The following is a 20,135-nucleotide window of genomic DNA, read 5'->3' on the forward strand; positions in this document are numbered from 1 at the left end:
CAGCTTGTTAAGAGACCCATGCTTCCTCTCAAATGAGCATCAGGCTTATTTTCAGGGAAGATGCAGCCAGTGTAATAACAGCTTTGGCCTCTGATTACCCTCCTCAGGTCACTGGTTCAAGTGCACCTGCTGAGAAGTCTTAGCTACTCTACTTACTAATAGGAAAGAATTCCAAGCTAGATAATGAGAAAATCAGGGGCAGAACTTGAGAGGAATATAGCCATTGGCCATTTGAGTTAAAGGGGACATAGAGAATCCACATTTATATATTTGCGTTTGTATAAAGAAATTCCAGACAGGAACATAAGAAACTAATTACGTGGTTCTTTGTTATTCATGAGAGGACTTGGTCAGATGAGAACTGTGTCTGAAGTAGTATTGTTCCTTATATTTTTACATACACAGTTATTAAAGTCTAGCAATGGACTGCCTAACAGAAACCACAGAATAAAATATTAACTGTATTATCTTAAAGGGCCACAAGATGGCGACAGCGTTTCTTGATTGTTGAGCCTGTGCGCAGGAAGAAGGGGACCACTGCTGCTATGAACTCCCCTATGCAAACCGCCTCTCTCCTGGTTTCCTTAGTTCAGTCTCCAGAATTTCTCTTCGCCAACATTTGATTCCTCTCACTATCACTCCTTATTGACTGGAAGAGAATTATGTTCGTTAATTGGGCCAGCTTTTTAAAGAAACATTTTTCGGGGAAAGGGGAAGGGAGGCAGGGAAGGGACACATTGAAATATAGACAGAAGTTGACAGAAGAGAACAAGGTACTTCCAAGTGCCCATCAGGCAAAGCTTCAACAATTAACCAACATCCCTTGTGTTGTTTCTTTATCCACCCACAGGGTACACTGTGGGGGAAGGTTACAGTGTAAAGAAATCATAAACACGTTGTTTCAATCATGAATATTTCAAACATCCCAACAGATATAGAATTAAACAAAATACAAGATTTTCTCTCCAAAGAAAAATTTTAAATGATTTGTAACATCATCCAATAACTAGTACTAGAAAAAAAATCTTCAATTGCCTCAAATATTTTATTTTTTTACAATGATTTTTCTGATTTGCATTCCATTAGATGCTGGAGTAAAGAGATAGGATGATCACTCCGGAGGCTAGGGAGACCTCCCTGCACATAAACACGCCTTGGCGGTGGGGGTGGGGTCAAAAGGGAGGGAGTGCCATCCCATAACAGCTGATGCCAAACTTTCCACAGGCCTCAGTGGTGGAATCCATCTTGAAGAAAAGATGTATGCTCATGTTGAGGCGTGTCCTAGAACAGGTCAGATGTGGGATTAGAATCAAGGTAATTGGCCAAAGGTAAACAAAGACCTGAAAGAACTGGCCTAGATAAATTAACTGCCTCTTTACTACACTCCTCATTAGGGAGGATACCCACACCCTTTCTCTCTGGGTGGGTGTTTCTATCTTGTTTTTGTCTTTAAAAAAAAAAAAGACAAACTGTTTCTCAGTGTGCTCTCCCACTTATGCTGTGTCTCTAAATAATAAATTTAATAAATAGTAAATAATAATAAACTGTTTTTAAAGTTTTTGCCTCTTAGAGAAATGAATTTTTCAAATAGGGCAAGAGCCAGAGGAACTTTGCTTCTAGCCTTTAGCCCCTGGTGGATTTCTGGTTTTCATCCAAGCTACCCAGGTCTGGATTAAAGATTTACTGAGCATGGCCGCACCCATCAGAACAAGACCCAGTTTCCCCCACAGTCAGTCTCTCCCATCAGGAAGCTTCTATAAGCCTCTTATCCTATCCCTCAGAGGGCAGACAGAATGAAAACCACAATCACAAAAAACTAATCAAACTGATCACATCGACCACAGCCTTGTCTAACTCAATGAAACTATGAACCATGTCATGTAGGGCCACCCAAGACAGACAGGTCATGGTGGAGAGTTCTGACAAAACGTGGCCCACTGGAGAAGGGAATGGCAAACCACTTCAGTATTCTTCCCTTGAAAACCTCAATAACAGTATGAAAAGGCAAAAAGATATGACACTGAAAGATGAATTCCCCAGACTGGTAGATGCCCAATATGCTACTGGAGAAGAGTGGAGAACTAACTCCAGAAAGAATGAAGAGATGGAGCCAAAGCAAAAATAGCGCCCAGTTGTGGATGTGACTGGTGATGGAAGTAAAGCCTGATGCTGTAAAGAGCAATATTGTATAGGAACCTGGAATGTTAGGTCCATGAATCAAGATAAGTTTGAAGCGGTCAAACAAGAGATGGTGAGTGAACATCAATATTTTAGGAATCAATAAAATGGACTGAAATGAGCAAATTTAACTCAGATGACCATTGTATCAACTACTATGGGCAAGTATCCCTTAGAAGAAATGGAGTAGCCCTCATAGTCAACAAGAGTCTGTAATGCAGTTCTTGGGTGCAATCTCAAAAATGACAGAATGATCTCTGTTCATTTCCAAGGCAAACCATTCAATATCACAGTAATCCAGTCTATGCCCCAACCACTAATGCTGAAGAAGCTGAAGTTGAACAGTTCTATGAAGACCTACAAGACCTTCTAGAACTAACTCCCCCCAAAAGATATCCTTTTTATCATAGTTGACTGGAATGCAAAAGTAGGAAGTCAAGAGATACCTGGGGTAACAGGCAAATTTGGCCTTGGAGTACAAAATGAAGCAGGGCAAAGTCTAACAGTTTTGCCAAGAGAATGCCCTGATTTTAGCAAACACCCTCTTCCAACAACACAAGAGATTACTCTACACATGGACATCACCAGATGGTCAATACCAAAATCAGATTGATTATATTCTTTGCAGCCAAAGATGGAGACGCTCCATGCAGTCAGCAAAAACAAGATTGAGAGCTGACTGTGGCTCATATCGTGAACTCCTTGTTGCAAAATTCCTACTTAAATTGAAGAAAGTAGGGAAAACCACTAGATCATTCAGGTATGACTTAAATCAAATCCCTTACGATTATACAGTGAAAGTGACAAATAGATTCAAGGGATTAGATCTAATAGAGTGCCTGAAGAATTAAGGACAAAGGTTTGTGACACTGGACAGGAGGCAGTGATCAAGACCATCCCCAAGAAAAATAAATGGCTGTCTGAGGAGGCCTTACAAATAGCTGAGAAAAGAAGAGAAATGAAAGGCAAAGGAGAAAAGGAAAGATATAAGCATCTGAATGCAGAGTTCCAAAGAATAGCAAGGAGAGATAAGAAAGCCTTCCTCAGGGATCAATGCAAAGAAATAGAGGAAAACAATAGAATGGGAAAGACTAGATATCTCTTCAAGAAAATTAGAGATACCAAGGGAACAGTTCATGCAAAGATGGGCACGATAAAGGACAGAAATGGTATGGTCCTAACAGAAGCAGAAGATATTAAGAAGAGGTGGCAAGAAAACACAGAAGAACTATACAAAAAAGATCTTCACGACCTAGATAACCATGATGGTGTGATCACTGGACTAGAGCCAGACATCCTGGAATGCAAAGTCAAGTGGGCATTAGGAAGCATCACTATGAACAAAGCTAGTGGAGGTGATGGAATTCCAGTTGAGCTATTTCAAATCCTAAAAGATGATGCTGTGAAAGTGCTGCACTCAATATGCCAGCAAATTTGGAAATCTCAGCAGTGGCCACATACTGGAAATTGTCAGTTTTCATTCCAATCCCAAAGAAAGGCAATTTCAAAGAACGTTCAAACTACCGCACAATTGCACTCATCTCACATGCTAGTAAAGGAATGCTCAAAATTCTCCAAGCCAGGCTTCAACTGTAGGTGAACTGAGAACTTCTAGGTTTTCAAGCTGGATTTAGAAAAAACAAAGGAACCAGAGATCAAATTGCCAACATCTGTTGGATCAGCAAGAGAGTTCCAGAAAAACATCTACTTCTGATTTATTGACTACACCAAAGCCTTTCACTGTGTGGATCATAACAAGCTGCGGAAAATTCTTAAAGAGATAGTAATACCAGACCACCTTACCGGCCCTCTGAGAAATCTGTATGCAGGTCAAGAAGCAGCAGTTAGATCTGGACATGGAACAACAGACTGGTTCCAAATTGGGAAAGGAGTACATCAAGGCTGTATATTGTCACCCTGCTTATTTAACTAATATGCAGAGTGAATCATGCGAAATGCCAGGCTGAATAAAGCACAAGCTGGAATCAAGGTTGCTGGGAGAAATGTCAATAATCTCAAATATGCAAATATGCATATTTGTAAATATACACCACTCTTATGGCAGAAAGCAAAGAGAAACTAAAGAGCCTCTTGATGAAGGTGAAAGAGGAGAGTGAAAAATCTGGCTTAAATCTCAACAAAAAAACTAAAATCATGGTATCCGGTCCTATCACTTGACGGCAAGTAGATGGGTAAGCAATGGAAACAGGAGAGACTTTATTGGGATAGACTTTAAACAGGAGAGACTTTATTTTTGAGCTCCAAAATCACTGCACATGGTGACTGCAGCCATGAAATTAAAAGATGCTTGCTTCTTGGAAGAAAAGCTGTGACCAATCTAGGCAGCATATTAAAAAGCAGAGACATTACTTTGCCAACAAAGGTCAGTCTAGTCAAGGCTATGGTTTTTCCAGTGGTCATGTATGGACATGAGAGTTGGACCATAAAGAAAGCTGAGTGCCAAAGAACTGATGCTTTTGAATTGTGGTGTTGGAGAAGACTCTTGAGAGTCCCTTGGACTACAAGGAGATCCAACCAGTCATTCCTAAAGGAAATCAGTCCTGAATATTCATTGGAAGGACTGATACAGAAGCTGTAACTCTAATACTTCGGCCACCTGATGTGAAGAGCTGACTCCTTAGAAAAGACCCTGATGATGGGCAAGATTGAAGGCAGGAGAAGAAGAGGATGACAGAGGATAAGATGGTTGGATGGCATCACTGATTCGATGGACCTGAGTTTGAGCAAGCTCTGGGAGTTGCTGATGGACAGGGAAGTCTGGCATCCATTTGGTTACAGTCAGACACAACTGAGCAACTGAACTGAACTGAACACAGGTCTGATTCCTGGGCAGGGAACTAAGATGTCTCTTTAAGGCTGCTCACTGCTGTCTCTCAGAGATCAATATATGAGACATTATGGAGGCAGTTTCCAAATGCTGGATAAGCTGTTAGAAAAAGCTCAAAAATGGGAGGAAATTTTGGACAGCAGGCAAAACTCAAAACTGCGGGTTGAAACATGGGTAGGTTTTGGGTCAACAAAGGGGAAGAGTACCTCTGATAGTGGATTTAACAAAATATTAATTGCTTTTAGGCATTATTACTATGCTAACTTTAGATCCATTTTAGATAAATTAGGTAATTTCATTGAAAATTACCACCTAAACCAAAAAACAAAAACCAAACAACAAAATAAACAGCCATCGTGGACTTCTCCAAATGATTTATAAATCATGGCTTATAAATCATGCCCCTTACCCCAAAGGGACACATAATTTTCAACAATAATTTAGAGAAGCATTGTGAGTGCCTGGTTCTCTTTTGTGACAACCTGAATAACGCCGGTCCTCTTCACTGGTTCTAGGCAAAGTCAAAATAGGATTTAAAATACCAACCAAAGGAATGTTACAATAGAAACTGATCTTTGTTTTAGAGGAAAGTCTGAGACAAACGGCCTCAAGTTTCTCAGCGTTCATTGAACCGCAACCGTCGTGTTTGTCTCTTGCTGTTTACTATTTTATGAATATAGGGCAAAAAGAAAGCAGTACCCTAATTAGAAACAAAGCGATAGTATTTCTCAGTCTGAAAATATCCATCAGGTTCCTTACTCTCCAACGAACATTTCGAGGGGAAGTGATACATCTTATTCTCGAAAGGGACAAAGCGCTATGAAAGACGGAAAAATGAAAAGCAGGATGAACTAGCCGAAAATGTTTATTCAAGGACCTTGTTGAGTGCCTGGGCTGGGCGGCAGTTAGTCGGTTTGTCCCGCGCTCGGAAACCAGCGGTTCCTTCCCCGATGCCAGCAACAAATCAGGACCTGGGAGGAAGGGCTGGCGCTCACCCGCCAAATTTAAACTTCCCGCCTAACCTCTGCACCCAGGCTCCTTGTCCCAGACCAGCGACTAGGAAGTATTTGTGTCATGAAGTAAAGTTCTCTCTTACTTAACCCTAATGGCTATCAGAACGAGTAGCAAATCTCTTTCATGCAGGCAATTTGAGTAACACAGTAAAGATCAGAGCCAAGGTTACACAAGCAACTTCAGAGCTTTGCCAGGGTCAGGCAACGTTATATTAGTGGATCGCGAGCTTACTGTGACAAAAACTCCTAAGATTGTTCAGGAACTGCTCTACCTCCCAGATCATACTGTAAAGAATTACAAAGACTTAGGGCAGAAAGAGAATAAGCATCAGCTCTTTCTCTGAGAACATGGGTGGCTCTTAAAAGAGCCGTTAGAATCGTTTGCAACCGACTCACAGTTTACTTGGCACTAGTGTACTTGGTGACAGCCTTGGTGCCCTCGGACACCGCATGCTTGGCCAGCTCCCCGGGCAGCAGCAGGCGCACGGCCGTCTGGATCTCCCTGGATGTGATGGTCGAGCGCTTGTTGTAATGAGCCAGGCGCGATGCCTCGCCTGCGATGCGCTCGAAAATGTCGTTCACAAAGGAGTTCATAATACCCATGGCCTTGGACGAAATGCCGGTGTCCGGGTGGACTTGCTTCAGTACCTTGTACACGTAGATAGAGTAGCTCTCCTTGCGGCCGCGCTTGCGCTTCTTGCCGTCCTTTTTCTGTGCCTTGGTCACCGCCTTCTTGGAGCCCTTCTTCGGGGCCGGAGCAGATTTAGCCGGTTCAGGCATGATGAAAACAGGTTAAACAAGTTCAAGGGAAGAACACACAGAAGATACGATGACTCCTTTCTATATACAAGCTGTTATGCAAATAAGGTGATACGTTAAAGTCTCAGTCTTATTGATGGCTGTTCCAGAAGACGTCAGAAATTAGTTCTGCCCAATTAGAACGCAAGAATACCAATTCGCATTCCCATTGGGTAAAAATGAAGCCACAATCCTAACCAATGACATGCCTTGTTTTCGCGCCTAATGAGGGTTATAAAAGAAATGCTACCCTTGTAATTTCACTCTGTCGATAGCCGTTTGGGTTGAAGTTACGGTTATAATGTCTGGGCGAGGTAAACAAGGCGGCAAGGCTCGTGCGAAAGCCAAGACACGCTCCTCGCGAGCTGGGCTCCAGTTCCCTGTGGGCCGTGTTCACCGGCTGCTCCGCAAGGGTAACTACGCCGAGCGGGTCGGGGCTGGCGCGCCAGTGTACCTGGCGGCGGTGCTGGAGTACCTGACGGCCGAGATTCTGGAGCTGGCGGGCAACGCGGCCCGGGACAACAAGAAGACCCGCATCATCCCGCGTCACCTGCAGCTGGCCATTCGCAACGACGAGGAGCTCAACAAGCTGCTGGGCAAAGTCACCATCGCTCAGGGCGGCGTCCTGCCCAATATCCAGGCGGTGCTGCTGCCCAAGAAGACCGAGAGCCACCACAAGGCCAAGGGCAAGTAGTTGCCTGGGTTATAGTAACTCCGACGAGTCCAAACCAAAGGCTCTTTTAAGGGCCACCCATATTTTCAGTAAAAGAGCTTGACATTTGTTAATAATGTTGTATGACAGAAAAATACAAAACTTGGTAGGAAAACTTTTGGCTTCATATAGTGGCATATATGGATTCCAGGTCAAAAACTCATAGTGTAAAATTTGGTCAGTTTAGTTCATTCTTTTTCAACGAAATTGCATCTTCCTACGTTGAATTTTTTAGCACTTAGTCTACTAATACCTCACTCATCCTATTGTATGTTTAAAATCCTGGTATTAACGTGAAGTGAAGTGAAGTCGCTCAGTCGTGTCCGACTCTGCGACCCCATGGCCTGTAGCCGACCAGGCTTCTCGGTCCATGGGATTTTCCAGGCAAGAATACTGGAATGGGTTACCATTTCCTTCTCCAGGAGATCTTCCCGACCCAAGGATTGAACCCAGGTCTCCCGCATTGTAGGCAGACGCTTTACTCTCTGAGCCAGGAGACCCTTACGTATTAACGTAAGACTTTTTGGAATAAATGTTGACAGTATCTAGCAATCCTAGACATACGGCTTATCAAAAAAGTAAAATGTTTGACTTTTAACAGGTTGTTTGGGAGCTATGTAACACAAGTGATTTCATTCATTATTCAATTGTGTTTAATTGTGTTTATGTCTTCCAATTGTAGCGGGGGGGAAAGTTACTTTTCCCCACCCTTGTGAGTTTTTGACAGAGAGCCTGTAAGCAGATGGGTTAGGGGTTCCCCAGAAAGAACCAGGAATGGCTTTCTCCCTCTCTCTCTCTCTTTTTTTTTTTTTTTTGGCGTCGCCCTGCAGTTTGTGGGATCTTAATTCCTCGATCAGGAATTGAACTCTGGCCCTCGACAGTGAAAGAGTGGAATCCTAACCACTGGATCACCAGAATTTCCCAGGAATGGTTTTGTGACATAAGCCATTTTGGCCAAAATCATTTTTTTAAAATATAAGCCTAGTGGCAATGGTTGCCGTTTAACAGTCTCAGTAATCAATGATCTGAAGAGAAGTAAGAGAATGCAGGAATAAAGGAAAAGCAGTAAAGAGATACTGCTACTGCTAAGTCACTTCAGTCGTGTCCGCCTCTGTGTGACCCCATAGACGGCAGCCCACCAGGCTCCCCCACCTCTAGGATTCTCCAGGCAAGAACACTGGAGTGGGTTACCATTTCCTTCTCCAATGCATGAAAGTGAAAAGTGAAAGTGAAGTCGCTCAGTCTTGTCCAACTCTTTGCGTCCCTATGGACTGCAGCCAACCAGGCTCCTCCATCCATGGTATTTTCCAGGCAAGAGTATTGGAGTGGGGTGCCATTGCCTTCTCCGAGTAAAGAGATAACAGTTCAGCAATAAAACAAAGTTCTAGTTCCTCAAGGCATATAGATAATCTGATAGTCTTTGAGTTCTGCAGGAAGGACCCCACCTAGGTGGAGGATAGAATGATAATTTTGCCCCTGGTGACTTGAATCAACCTTTGCCCCAGTTCCATGCTGATTTCTCCTCTGCTCCAGACCCTTTATGAATATGCATGTTCCCTTGGCTTAAAACCCCCAATATTGCTGTTCAGGGAGAAACTGCTTTGGGAATATCCCTCGTGTTCTCTTTAGTTGCTTTTTGTAATAATAAATCCTTTCTTCCTTCTGATCTTTGGCTTGGTTTTGGTTCGATACCCACCAAGGGGCAAAATCCAGTTTTCAAATAACAAGTCTTGTAATAAAAGACAAATTCTAAAGAGAAAAACAAGTTTCTTAACATGTGTACCTCATGTAAACATGGAAGAAATCCAGGGAAAAATGAATACCTCCCAAGGTGCCTTAGAAGGCCAGGAGTTCTCTGGAGGCTTTCACTGCTGATAACGCAAATTCAATCCCTTATTGGGGAATTAAGATCCCTCAGACTTATGACGTATGGACAAAAAAAAAAAAAGAACTCCACCATAAATACTATTTGCTGTTGAAGATGTGAGGAGGTCAGTTATGAGGAGGTTACCAGGGAAACAAGAGTAGATTCTCTTAGGCATATTTAAATTGATACCTTCTCCGTTGTCTACTGGGTTTAAAATTGTCCTTCCTGGTAGAAAGGAGGGACATCTCTGTCAATTTGTGTCCAACTTTTAGGAAAATCAAAGGAAGGCAAGAAGACTTTCTTGGATCTGCTTCATCTCAAATACTTCAGTTGGGCAAATCAATCTTTGTGCTAAATGGAGTATCTTGGGGTGGCCTATTCTATCCTTCAACACCAGCTACTAATATTTTGTTGATTTATATTGTTGTCTGTATTAATAAAAAATCTGAACTCAACCTTATATTTATAAATGATACACAGAGAATATTTGTAAACAAAAGTTTTAAAGTAAATTAAAGCTCTTTCATTACAATACAGGCTGCCCCAGTGGCTCAGGTGCAAAGAATCCACCTGCAATGTAAGATGCAGGAAACTCAGGTTAGACCCCTGAGTGGGTCAGGAAGATCCCCTGAAGAAGGAAATGTCAACCCACTCCAGTATGCTTGCCTGGGGAATACCCTGAAGAGGAGCCTGGAGGACCACAGTCGAAGAGGACCCCCACCATTGCAATAACTTAAGTTTTGTGTGTTTTTTTTTTTTTTTTTTTCATTTAAAACCCAAAGTTCTGGGTTGATAATGTAGTTAAACATTCTTTTCCTTATATTTGTAAGTAATTATGCAGTGGCTCAGATGGTAAAGCATCTTTCTACAATGTGTGAGACCTGGGTTTGATCCCTGGGTCAGGAAGTTCCCTGGAGAAGGAAATGGCAACCCACTCCAGTACTCTTGCCTAGAAAACCCCATGGACGGAGGAGCCACGGTGTCCATGGGGTCGCAAAGAGTCGGACACAACTGAGCAACTTCACTTTCTTTCTTTCTTTCTTTATGCTCCATTACAGACAGTTTGGGCATCTATTCATTTTGAGAAGAGAAGATAAAGATCAACTTTAAGATCAAGAATATTTAAGGAAGATTAAGAGCAGAGAAAACAAGGGTAGAAAGGGAGTTCACAGAGACAGGAAGAGATCAGATCATGTAGGGCTTAATGATCATGTAGGTTTTATATGCTATGTTATGTTTTTACAAATCATTCTAAGGATTTTGAATGAAGGAATGGTATAACCTAATTTATATTTCTTTGAAAGTTCACTAAGGCAATTATATGGTGAATACAAAGTTTAGAAGTAATGATATAAATTAGGAAGGCTATTGCAATGGTCTTTTTGAGAGATAATGGTGGTTTGGCCTAAACTGGGGGCAATAGATGATGGTTTGGTATAGATATATTTCACAAGTGTGACCGATAGTTTGCTGCTGGATTTGATTCATACTGTGTAGGAGAGGGGAGAAAATATTTTTCCCTTTGAATTCTTGGCTGAGACTTCCTATAAGACAAGTTCAAAATCACCAAATTTTTACTAACATGTATACCTCATGTGTATATGAGAGACACTTAGGAAAAATGAGTAAGCTCCTCAAGATGACCCAAGCCACCACCTTATATATGATCTTTGTTATTGTTCAACTGCTAAGTCAAATCTGAATCTTTGCCACCCAATGGACTGCAGCACACCAGGCTCCTCTGACCTCTGCTATCTCCTTCAGTTTTCTTAAATTCATATCCGTTGATTCTGTCTAACCATATCATCCTTGGGCTCCTCCTCCTTTTGCCTTCATTCTTTCCAGTGAGTCAGCTCTTCACATCAGGTGGCCAAAGTATTGGAGCTTCAGCATCAGCCTTCCAATGAATATTCAGGGTTGATTTCCTTTAGGATTGACTGATTTGATCTCCTTGCAGTCCAAGGGACTCTCAAGGATCTTTTAAAATGACAGTTTTAAAAGCATCAATCCTTTGGTGCTCAGCGTTCTTTATGGTCCAACTCTCACATCCATACTTGACTATTGGAAAAACCATAACTTGACTATGCATTCTTTTGTTGGCAAAGTGATGTCTCTGCTTTTTAATATGCTATCTAGGTTTGTCATAGCTTTTTTCCCCAAGGAATAAATGCCTTTTAATTTCATGGCTCCAGTCACCATCCTCAGTGATTTTGGAGCCCAAGAAAATAAAATCTGTCAGTGATGGTACCAGATGCCATGATCTTAGTTTTTTGAATATTGAGTTTTAAGCCATCTTTTTTGCTATACTCTTTCACCCTCTTCAGGAGGTTCTTTAGATCTTCACTTTCTGTTAGAGTGGTATAATCTTCATATCTGAGGTTGTTGATATTTCTCCTGGCAATCTTGATTCCAGTTTGCAATTTGCCCAGCCTGGCATTTCACATGATGTACCCTGCATAGAAGTTAAATAAGGAATATACAGCCTTGTCATATTTCTTTCCCAGTTTTGAACCAGTCCATTGTTCTGTGTTCAAACTGTTGCTTCTTGACTTGCATACAGGTTTCTCAGAGACAGCTAAGGTGGTCTTGTTTTCCCATCACCTGAAGAATTCTAGAATTCTCCACAGTCAAAGGCTTTAGTATAGTCAATGAAACAAAAGTAGATGTTTTTCTGGAACTCTCTTGCTTTCTCCATGATCCAACGAATGTTTGCAATTTGATTTCTGGTTCCTCTGCCTCTTTGAAAGCCAGGGTGTACATCTGGAAGTTCTTGGTTCATGTACTGTTGAAGCCTAGCTTGAAGGATTTTGAGCATAACCTTGCTAACATGAAATGAGCTCAATTGTACAGTAGATTGAACACCTTTGGAGACTGAAATGAAAGACAAAACAAAGTTGTATAAGGGCAGGGGTTTGGGGCACGGTTACCATTAGAAGTTTTCCCCAAAAGTAATAGTAATCAAAGGTAAGGGACTTCCCCAGAGGCTCATAGGTAAAGAATCCACTTGCAATGCAGGAAATGCAGGTTTGTTGCCTGGGTCTGGAGGATCCCCTGGAGAAGGGCATAGCAACCCACTCCAGTATTCTTGTGAGAAAACTCTCATGGACAGAGGCTGGTGGGCTACAGTCCATGGGGTCGCAAAGAGTCAGGTATGACTGAAGCCACTGAACACAATGCAGATTAAAGTGGGTGCTTTGTCCCAGAATCCTTTTTTTTTTTTTTTGCAATTTAGAATCATCCTTCTCTGCTTAGTATGGAGAGGGAGACATAAATGGAGCTTTCCTCTTAAGGTCCTTGAGGAAACATTCTTGAGATAGGAGGCTAGCCAAAGGGTGTTTTTAGCCATTAAGAAAATTTACATACCTTTGAAAAGGACATTCAGAAAACTAAGATCATGGCATCCGGTCCCATCACTTCATGGGAAATAGATGGGGAATAGTGTCTCTTACAAAAGTATAATTTTTGTTTTCAGAAATTCTCCTGTCTATGCTGTTTCTCAAAAATAATTAGTTCAAAATAATCCTTATGACAAGAGGGGTGGCATAGTTTGGGGTGGCATGTTCAGCTACACTTCAATTGTGAAAGAACATAAAGATATAAAGAAAACACTTGATTTAAACTAAAGTTTATCTTGACCTATTAGATCAGTCACTATGTATTTTTTGAACATAGTATTGTATAAAATACTATATAATAGGAAGAGCACTGTATTTTTATAATACATTGTATCTTTATAGAATAATAAACCTTTCTCTCTCAATTTCAGAAATTATAAAGAATCTGACAAACTTTTCACGTATACATTCATTAGTAGTCTTACAATCACTAGCTGTTATGAAAAAACTCAAGAAACCAGATAGGGAGAGAGGCTAGTAGTTGGTGGGAATTTTACTGATTTAAAGTAGAGAAGAGTTTGTAAAATATATTCCAGTTAACTAATGTTGGAAAAATAGAATTTAAAACAAAAGAAGAGAAAATTTATTATAAACTAAGTTTCATGCTTATTCAAAACATTGTGCTCAACACAGGCAATGTTTTATTAAAGAGATTTCAAAAGAGGGGGAAAAAAAACCTGTTATATAAGTAAGAGGGTACATCCATTACATTAGTAGGCTTTGCAATCTGGAGTCAGAAAACTGGGAAACAGAGCACTTTCCCTTGTTGATTACATTTCAAAAAGAGGACTCAGTACTTTGGCCACCTCATGCGAAGAGTTGACTCATTGGAGAAGACTTTGATGCTGGGAGGGATTGGGGGCAGGAGGAGAAGGGGACGACCGGGGATGAGATGGCTGTATGGCATCACTGACTCGATGGACGCGACTCTGAGTGAACTCCGGGAGTTGGTGATGGACAGGGAGGCCCGGCGTGCTGCGATTCATGGGGTCGCAAAGAGTCGGACACGACTGAGCAACTGAACTGAACTGAAGGTCCTTGAGGAAACATTCTTGATAGGAGGCTAGCCAAAGGGTGTTTTTAGCCATTAAGAAAATTTACATACCTTTGAAAAGGACATTCAGAAAACGAAGATCATGGCATCTGGTCCCATCACTTCATGGGAAATAGATGGGGAAATAGTGTCAGACTTTATTTTTGGGGGCTCCAAAATCACTGCAGATGGTGACTGCAGCCATGAAATTAAAAGACGCTTACTCCTTGGAAGAAAAGTTATGACCAACCTAGATAGCATACTCAAAAGCAGAGACATTACTCTGCCGACTAAGATCCGTCTAGTCAAGGCTATGGTTTTTCCAGTGGTCATGTATGAATGTGAGAGTTGGACTGTGAAGAAGGCTGAGCGCCAAAGAATTGATGCTTTTGAACTGTGGTGTTGGAGAAGACTTGAGAGTCCCTTGGACTGCAAGGAGATCCAACCAGTCCATTCTGAAGGAGATCAACCCTAGGATTTCTTTGGAAGGAATGATGCTAAAGCTGAAACTCCAGTACTTTGGCCACCTCATGTGAAGAGTTGACTCATTGGAAAAGACTCTGAAGCTGGGAGGGATTGGGGGCAGGAGGAGAAAGGGAGGATGAGATGGCTGGATGGCATCACGGACTCGATGGACATGAGTCTGAGCAAACTCCGGGAGATGGTGATGGACAGGGAGGCCTGTCGTGCTGTGATTCATGGGGTTGCAAAGAGTGGGACACGACTGAGCGACTGAACTGAACTGAACTGAAAAGGACAGAGAAAAAATTTTTGAAAGAGAAAAAGGAAAAAGAAGGGACGGATAATTAAGCCTCTTATTTTCAATTTGTATTTGCCCTTAAATTAACTTGAATTCCCTGAAGAAGGAAATGGCAACCCACTCCAGTACTCTGCCTGGAAAATTCCGTGGATGGAAGGAGCCTGGTGGGCTACCGTCCATGGGGTTGCAAAGAGTCGGACACGACTGAGCAACTTCACTTAACTTGAATTAACCTATACTAGCTATCTACCCCTCTATAAAATATACTGAATTTTGTTCCTGTTGTTTGAATCAGTTTTGTTGTTTCAAAAGTTTTTATTAATTCCCTAAAATTGATAGTTTATAGGAGTCTTTTGAAAATTCTATAATGCAAATGCAAGCTTCTAAAAGTAGCTCACTGAAATAAAGGAGAGTAAGAAAATCATTGAATAACAATGGGATTACATGCTAATGCTGAAAGAAGGGATTAAAATTTCTCAGAATTTAAGCAATAGTTAGATTATAAATATATTTTAAATTAAGCATGTATAAACAGGAATGTTTAAAATACATAATCTTTTTTTTATAAAGACTTTCTTAGAAAGACAAAGGTAGACTTTTCTCTATTTGAATTTTGTACTGTTCACTAATGAAAAATTAACTGCTCTTCTAAGTAATGAAAGTAAATTTTTAAAAAATTATATGTTACCTAGGAAAACATCTACAAGACATTTAAAGACTCGGATTCAGTATTTTTCCGATTAGGACAAACTATTTCAAAAATAACAAATTTACCATAATAAATTTATTACAGTTAAGAGTACTAAAAGAATTTCATTCTTGCACCTAGATAAAATGATTTTTGAAGAATAGTATAATAGTAAAAATTAACTTGAAATAAACAATTGTGAGGTATGAGTTCACTGGCAAATACTTATATTTCAACATTACAAAGAATTAAAACCCTAGAGCACTATCATAGACTGATCAGAATAAAAACGCTAGAAATAATTTTAAGTGAAATACTCAAAAGACGATCAATTAAGTTCCTCCAATCAGTGGAGAAAGCATTTATTACGTTATACTTATTAGCGGGCTGGTTAATTTTTAAAAAAATTTTTTAAGTTAATTACACAGAAACCAAATCTTGATCATTATAGTTCTTTTTTTTTTAAACGGTTCTACACATTATCAGCAAAATAACAGAAACTTATTAAAAATGAAAATTGACACTGAATATAAGAGAATTTAGCAATACACCTGGAAGGTCTCAAAATTCTCTATTTTATTAGAACATCTTGTTCTATTTCTGGAAGTTAGTATGTTTCCTTCATATATTAGGAGAAAAAATATAACATTATGCAAACACTATTAGAGAAAGTAAAGATTAAAGCAGAATATTTTATTCTGTGGTTTTATGTATCATCTACAAGGTTAAGGTTTTGTTATTTAACGAGGATGAGGAGAGAAACATTAAATGAGAAAAGGGGAAATATACAGCCTAGGCCTTGAGGAATCAAAAGAATTCACTGAAAGAACAGAAAGCGAGTAATATGGCTGGCTTGTTTCTTTAAGAACCCTCCCCAACCCAGAGAGGTTCCCGCCAAAGCACTTTGTTTTCATTCTGGTCCGCAGACTCTACGCATTAAAGGGGCTGCGGCAAACTGAAGGTACTTTACTGTTCTCGGGTCTCGAAATGTCTGGACGTGGTAAGGGTGGAAAGGGTTGTGGAAAGGGTTTGGGAAAGTGGGGGCGCCAAACGTCACCGTAAAGTTTTGCGAGACAACATCCAGGGCATCACTAAGCCCGCTATTCGCCGCCTGGCTCGGCGTGGAGGAGTCAAGCGCATCTCTGGTCTCATCTATGAGGAGACCCGCGGGGTGCTGAAGGTGTTCCTGGAGAATGTAATCCAGGATGCAGTCACCTACACCGAGCACGCCAAGCGCAAGACTATCACCGCCCTGGACGTGGTCTACGCGCAGAAAGTTTCACCTTGTTTACTCAAAGGCCCTTTTTAGGGCCCGCAAGTTTTCACTTAAAGGGCTAAAATTTACTAAGAAGACTACGGTGTTTAGTACGTGTTTACAGTTCTTTATATTGAAAACTTAGTGGCTCTTAAAAGAGCCTTTTTGTTTGGTCTAAGAACGGCCGCTGGACAACTTTACTTGGCACTGGTATACTTGGTGACGGCCTTGGTGCCCTCAGACACGGCGTGCTTGGCCAGCTCCCCGGGCAGCAGCAGGCGCACGGCCGTCTGGATCTCCCTGGATGTGATGGTCGAGCGCTTGTTGTAGTGCGCCAGGCGCGATGCCTCACCTGCGATGCGCTCGAAAATATCGTTCACGAAGGAGTTCATGATGCCCATGGCCTTGGACGAGATGCCGGTGTCCGGGTGGACTTGCTTCAGTACCTTGTACACGTACACGGAATAACTCTCCTTGCGGCTACGCTTGCGCTTCTTGCCGTCCTTCTTCTGCGCCTTGGTCACCGCCTTCTTGGAGCCCTTCTTCGGGGCCGGAGCGGACTTCGCTGGTTCCGGCATGGTTGTAAAGACAAACACCGAAGCCTAAAACAATCCAGAAAAAAGTGAAACAAAGCGCAAAATGCCTCTTTTATATAGAACCTCCTATGCAAATAAGGTCATAGGTTAAAGTCTTAGTCGATTGGTGGTGGTTGATAAAGACGTCATAAATTAGTTTTGCCCAATCAGAACGGAAGAATCCCAATCTCTCATTCCCATTGGTTAAAATGAACCCACTAACGTAACCAATGACACATCTTCTTTTTCGCGCCCAATTAGTCTTATAAAAGACGCAGCACCTGGAAGCTTACATTAGTCATTTTATCTGCGTTGCGGCTGTAGGCTCGGAAATGTCTGGACGTGGCAAGCAAGGCGGTAAGGCTCGTGCTAAAGCTAAGACCCGTTCATCGCGGGCTGGGCTTCAGTTCCCCGTAGGCCGCGTACATCGCTTGCTCCGCAAAGGCAACTATGCTGAGCGGGTAGGTGCCGGGGCCCCGGTGTACCTGGCGGCGGTGCTGGAGTACCTGACGGCCGAGATCCTAGAGCTGGCGGGCAATGCGGCCCGGGACAACAAGAAAACGCGAATCATCCCGCGTCACTTGCAGCTGGCCATCCGCAACGATGAAGAACTCAACAAGCTGCTGGGTAAGGTCACCATTGCTCAGGGTGGTGTTTTACCTAACATCCAAGCCGTGCTACTACCTAAGAAAACTGAGAGCCACCACAAGGCCAAGTAAAGAAGTTAGAGAAGATGAAGAAAACAACGGCTCTTTTCAGAGCCAACCTACATTGTCAAAGAAAAAGCTGTGATTACTGTGTATATTGAGTGGTAGGGCTGTAAGATGCTTACACTGAGGCTGTGAAGCAATTCTGATGGCGTTTTAAAATATGGTCTGAATTGACGTTCACGTGGACTAGTATGTTCACGAGGGGCTTACTTAGAAGCTGGGGGGTGAATCAACAGGTAGGTTTTTGAAACCAGATAACCCTAATGTTGCCCTAGTGTTCTTAAGTAGTCAATATGGGGGGCACTGGTTACCTTTAGGAAACATTTAGCAGTATTGAGTATAATAGAAAAATCCTTTGAAAACATTTTGAGTAAGTGAGATAACTAAAGGATAGTTTTTATTGTGAAATTCTTTGAGTTCTTTCATTTTCTTGAGGATTTATCCTAATGGGAGATTAGCTTGTCGATTAAAATCATACAGTATTTTCTTAATCTCGTGTAAATCCCTGAACCTATTTCTTTGGGACACATTCATTCGTTTAATGCACTCCTGTGTAGACAGTCAAATGCGGCTTAAAATCTGCCTCCCAAGTTATCTTAGTTTTGTTCGTGCGTGCTGTCGCTTCCGTCTACGACTGCGACCCCATGAACTTAGCCTGCAAGTCTCAGTCCATGAGATTCTCCAGGCAAGAATACTGGAGTGGGTTGCTATGCCGTCCTCCAGGGCATCTTTCCCACCCAGTGATCGAAGCCAGTGATCTTTCTTAGGTCCCCTGCATTGGCAGGCAGGTTCTTTACCAGTGGTCCACCACTAGGTGAGGGAGCCCCAAGCAAACACGTAAATATGTAAGACAATATTGCTGCGAAGAACATAGGGAGGAGATAGGTCACATAGCATAATGGGGACTCATTTTAGATAGTGGCTAAGTGGAGACAACCTCTTCTAAAGGAGTTACCTGATCAGAGACCTACATGAATTGAAAAAGAAACAAGATATTAGAGAAAGAGAATTTCAAGTAGAAGTAACAAAGTGCAAAAGCCTTAAGACAGAAAATATGGTTTTCTTGGGAATAACCAGAAGGCCCATGAGGTTATGAACTTGAAGGGGGAGGACCACTGTAATATAGGACTTTGGCTGTGCAACTTAATGTGTATAAGTAGTCAAAAACAACAGCAACCCTGATCTCTTGAGATAATAAATTTGATAATACAAATCAGCTAAATAAAAAAGTATGAAATCCAACCCACTTAAAAAAAAAAAAAAAGACACCATAGAAATATTATTGACCTCACCTTATTATGTGGTTCAAAACCTGAAAGATTTTGGAGAACATTCTTTATAATTCAGTACAGGATTTATTTGCTACTCCTAGTCTTTGTTTGCAGAAGCCTTTTTGAATGAAATGATAGTAAAATGCAAAAGGCCAAGGAAAAAAAACTATGATCGCATAGTGGTGCAGGTTGGGTTCTCTAGAAGCAGATGCTTCAGACAGTTTGAGGTGCAAGATGTTTATCAGGGACCAACATTGGTAGAGGAAGGAACTAGGATTGGACAGAGGATGTCAAACTGTAACACAGGCCAGACAAACGTGGGGAGCAATGGAGCCTGTATTACCTTTCAGAGTTGCCCCACGTTGGGTGAAAATGTCCCCGGATCAGGTTTTACTTCCCCACCTTGCTTTGCCACTGATATGGACTGCACTAGGAAAGGGCATGCCTTGAGTTGGGAGAACTCTGAAACTCTAGGAACACTGAAGGAGACAAGAACTGCTGCCTGTCTACTAAGTGCACTCTGCAATTGGGAAGCAAGTCTTTCCTTGGTGGGGATCAAGCTACTGCATTTGCTTGTCTATGACATACATTAACATGAATATAAATATCAATGTTGAGTCATGTCTATGATAGTATTTGTAAAACTGACTTTAGCATGCATAGCTAGTATTGTTTCTTTGTTTTCATTGAGGGAATTTAAAAGAGATGTGTTTTCTTTTGAGAAAAATGAGAAAACCTTCTATAAATTTTTACTAATTCCATGTACTCCAATACGATTTTAGATGCTTCAATCATTGCAAATGGAAGGTGATATAGAGAGATTATAAGGAATTTGGGAGGGTCATTGGAAAAGACTCTGATGCTGGGAAAGATTGAAGGCAAGAGAAGAAGGGGACAACAAAGAATGAGATGGATGGATAGATGGATGGCATCACTGACTTGATGGACATGAGTTTGAGTAGGCTCCAGGAGTTGGTGATGGACAGGGAAGCCTAGCATGCTGTAGGCCATGGGATTGCAGAGACTTGGACA

General features: G+C 41.5%; 4 protein-coding genes and 1 pseudogene across 5 annotated transcripts; 3 read left to right on the top strand and 2 right to left on the bottom strand.

Moving 5' to 3' along the window:
* Nucleotides 1-6,329: 6,329 nt before the first annotated feature.
* On the bottom strand, nt 6,330-6,850 carry LOC120870448 (histone H2B type 1-J-like). The gene has a single exon (XM_040250111.1). It carries the CDS (start codon nt 6,817-6,819, stop codon nt 6,439-6,441), a length of 381 nt encoding a protein of 126 aa, XP_040106045.1. The 5' UTR covers nt 6,820-6,850; the 3' UTR covers nt 6,330-6,438.
* A 254-nt stretch (nt 6,851-7,104) lies between these two features.
* Nucleotides 7,105-7,556, top strand: LOC120870421 (histone H2A type 1). 2 transcript variants are annotated; one of them, XM_040250085.1, is made up of 2 exons: nt 7,139-7,219; nt 7,325-7,533. In XM_040250085.1, exons 1-2 carry the CDS (start codon nt 7,139-7,141, stop codon nt 7,529-7,531), a joined length of 288 nt encoding a protein of 95 aa, XP_040106019.1. In that variant the 3' UTR covers nt 7,532-7,533. The 2 variants fall into 2 exon arrangements, with proteins under 2 accessions (XP_040106018.1, XP_040106019.1); XM_040250084.1 differs by having other exon boundaries at nt 7,105-7,556.
* A 1,915-nt stretch (nt 7,557-9,471) lies between these two features.
* LOC120870266 lies at nt 9,472-16,601 on the top strand (annotated as a pseudogene).
* A 79-nt stretch (nt 16,602-16,680) lies between these two features.
* Nucleotides 16,681-17,165, bottom strand: LOC120870445 (histone H2B type 1-K). The gene has a single exon (XM_040250109.1). The coding sequence runs from the start codon at nt 17,123-17,125 to the stop codon at nt 16,745-16,747; it is 381 nt and encodes a 126-aa protein (XP_040106043.1). The 5' UTR covers nt 17,126-17,165; the 3' UTR covers nt 16,681-16,744.
* Nucleotides 17,166-17,433: 268 nt separating this feature from the next.
* On the top strand, nt 17,434-17,927 carry LOC120870431 (histone H2A type 1-H). The gene has a single exon (XM_040250095.1). It carries the CDS (start codon nt 17,455-17,457, stop codon nt 17,839-17,841), a length of 387 nt encoding a protein of 128 aa, XP_040106029.1. The 5' UTR covers nt 17,434-17,454; the 3' UTR covers nt 17,842-17,927.
* The last annotated feature ends 2,208 nt before the right edge of the window (nt 17,928-20,135 follow it).

Source organism: Oryx dammah, unplaced genomic scaffold (genome assembly GCF_014754425.2).
Source record: "Oryx dammah isolate SB20612 unplaced genomic scaffold, SCBI_Odam_1.1 HiC_scaffold_11, whole genome shotgun sequence".
NCBI lineage: Eukaryota > Metazoa > Chordata > Mammalia > Artiodactyla > Bovidae > Oryx > Oryx dammah.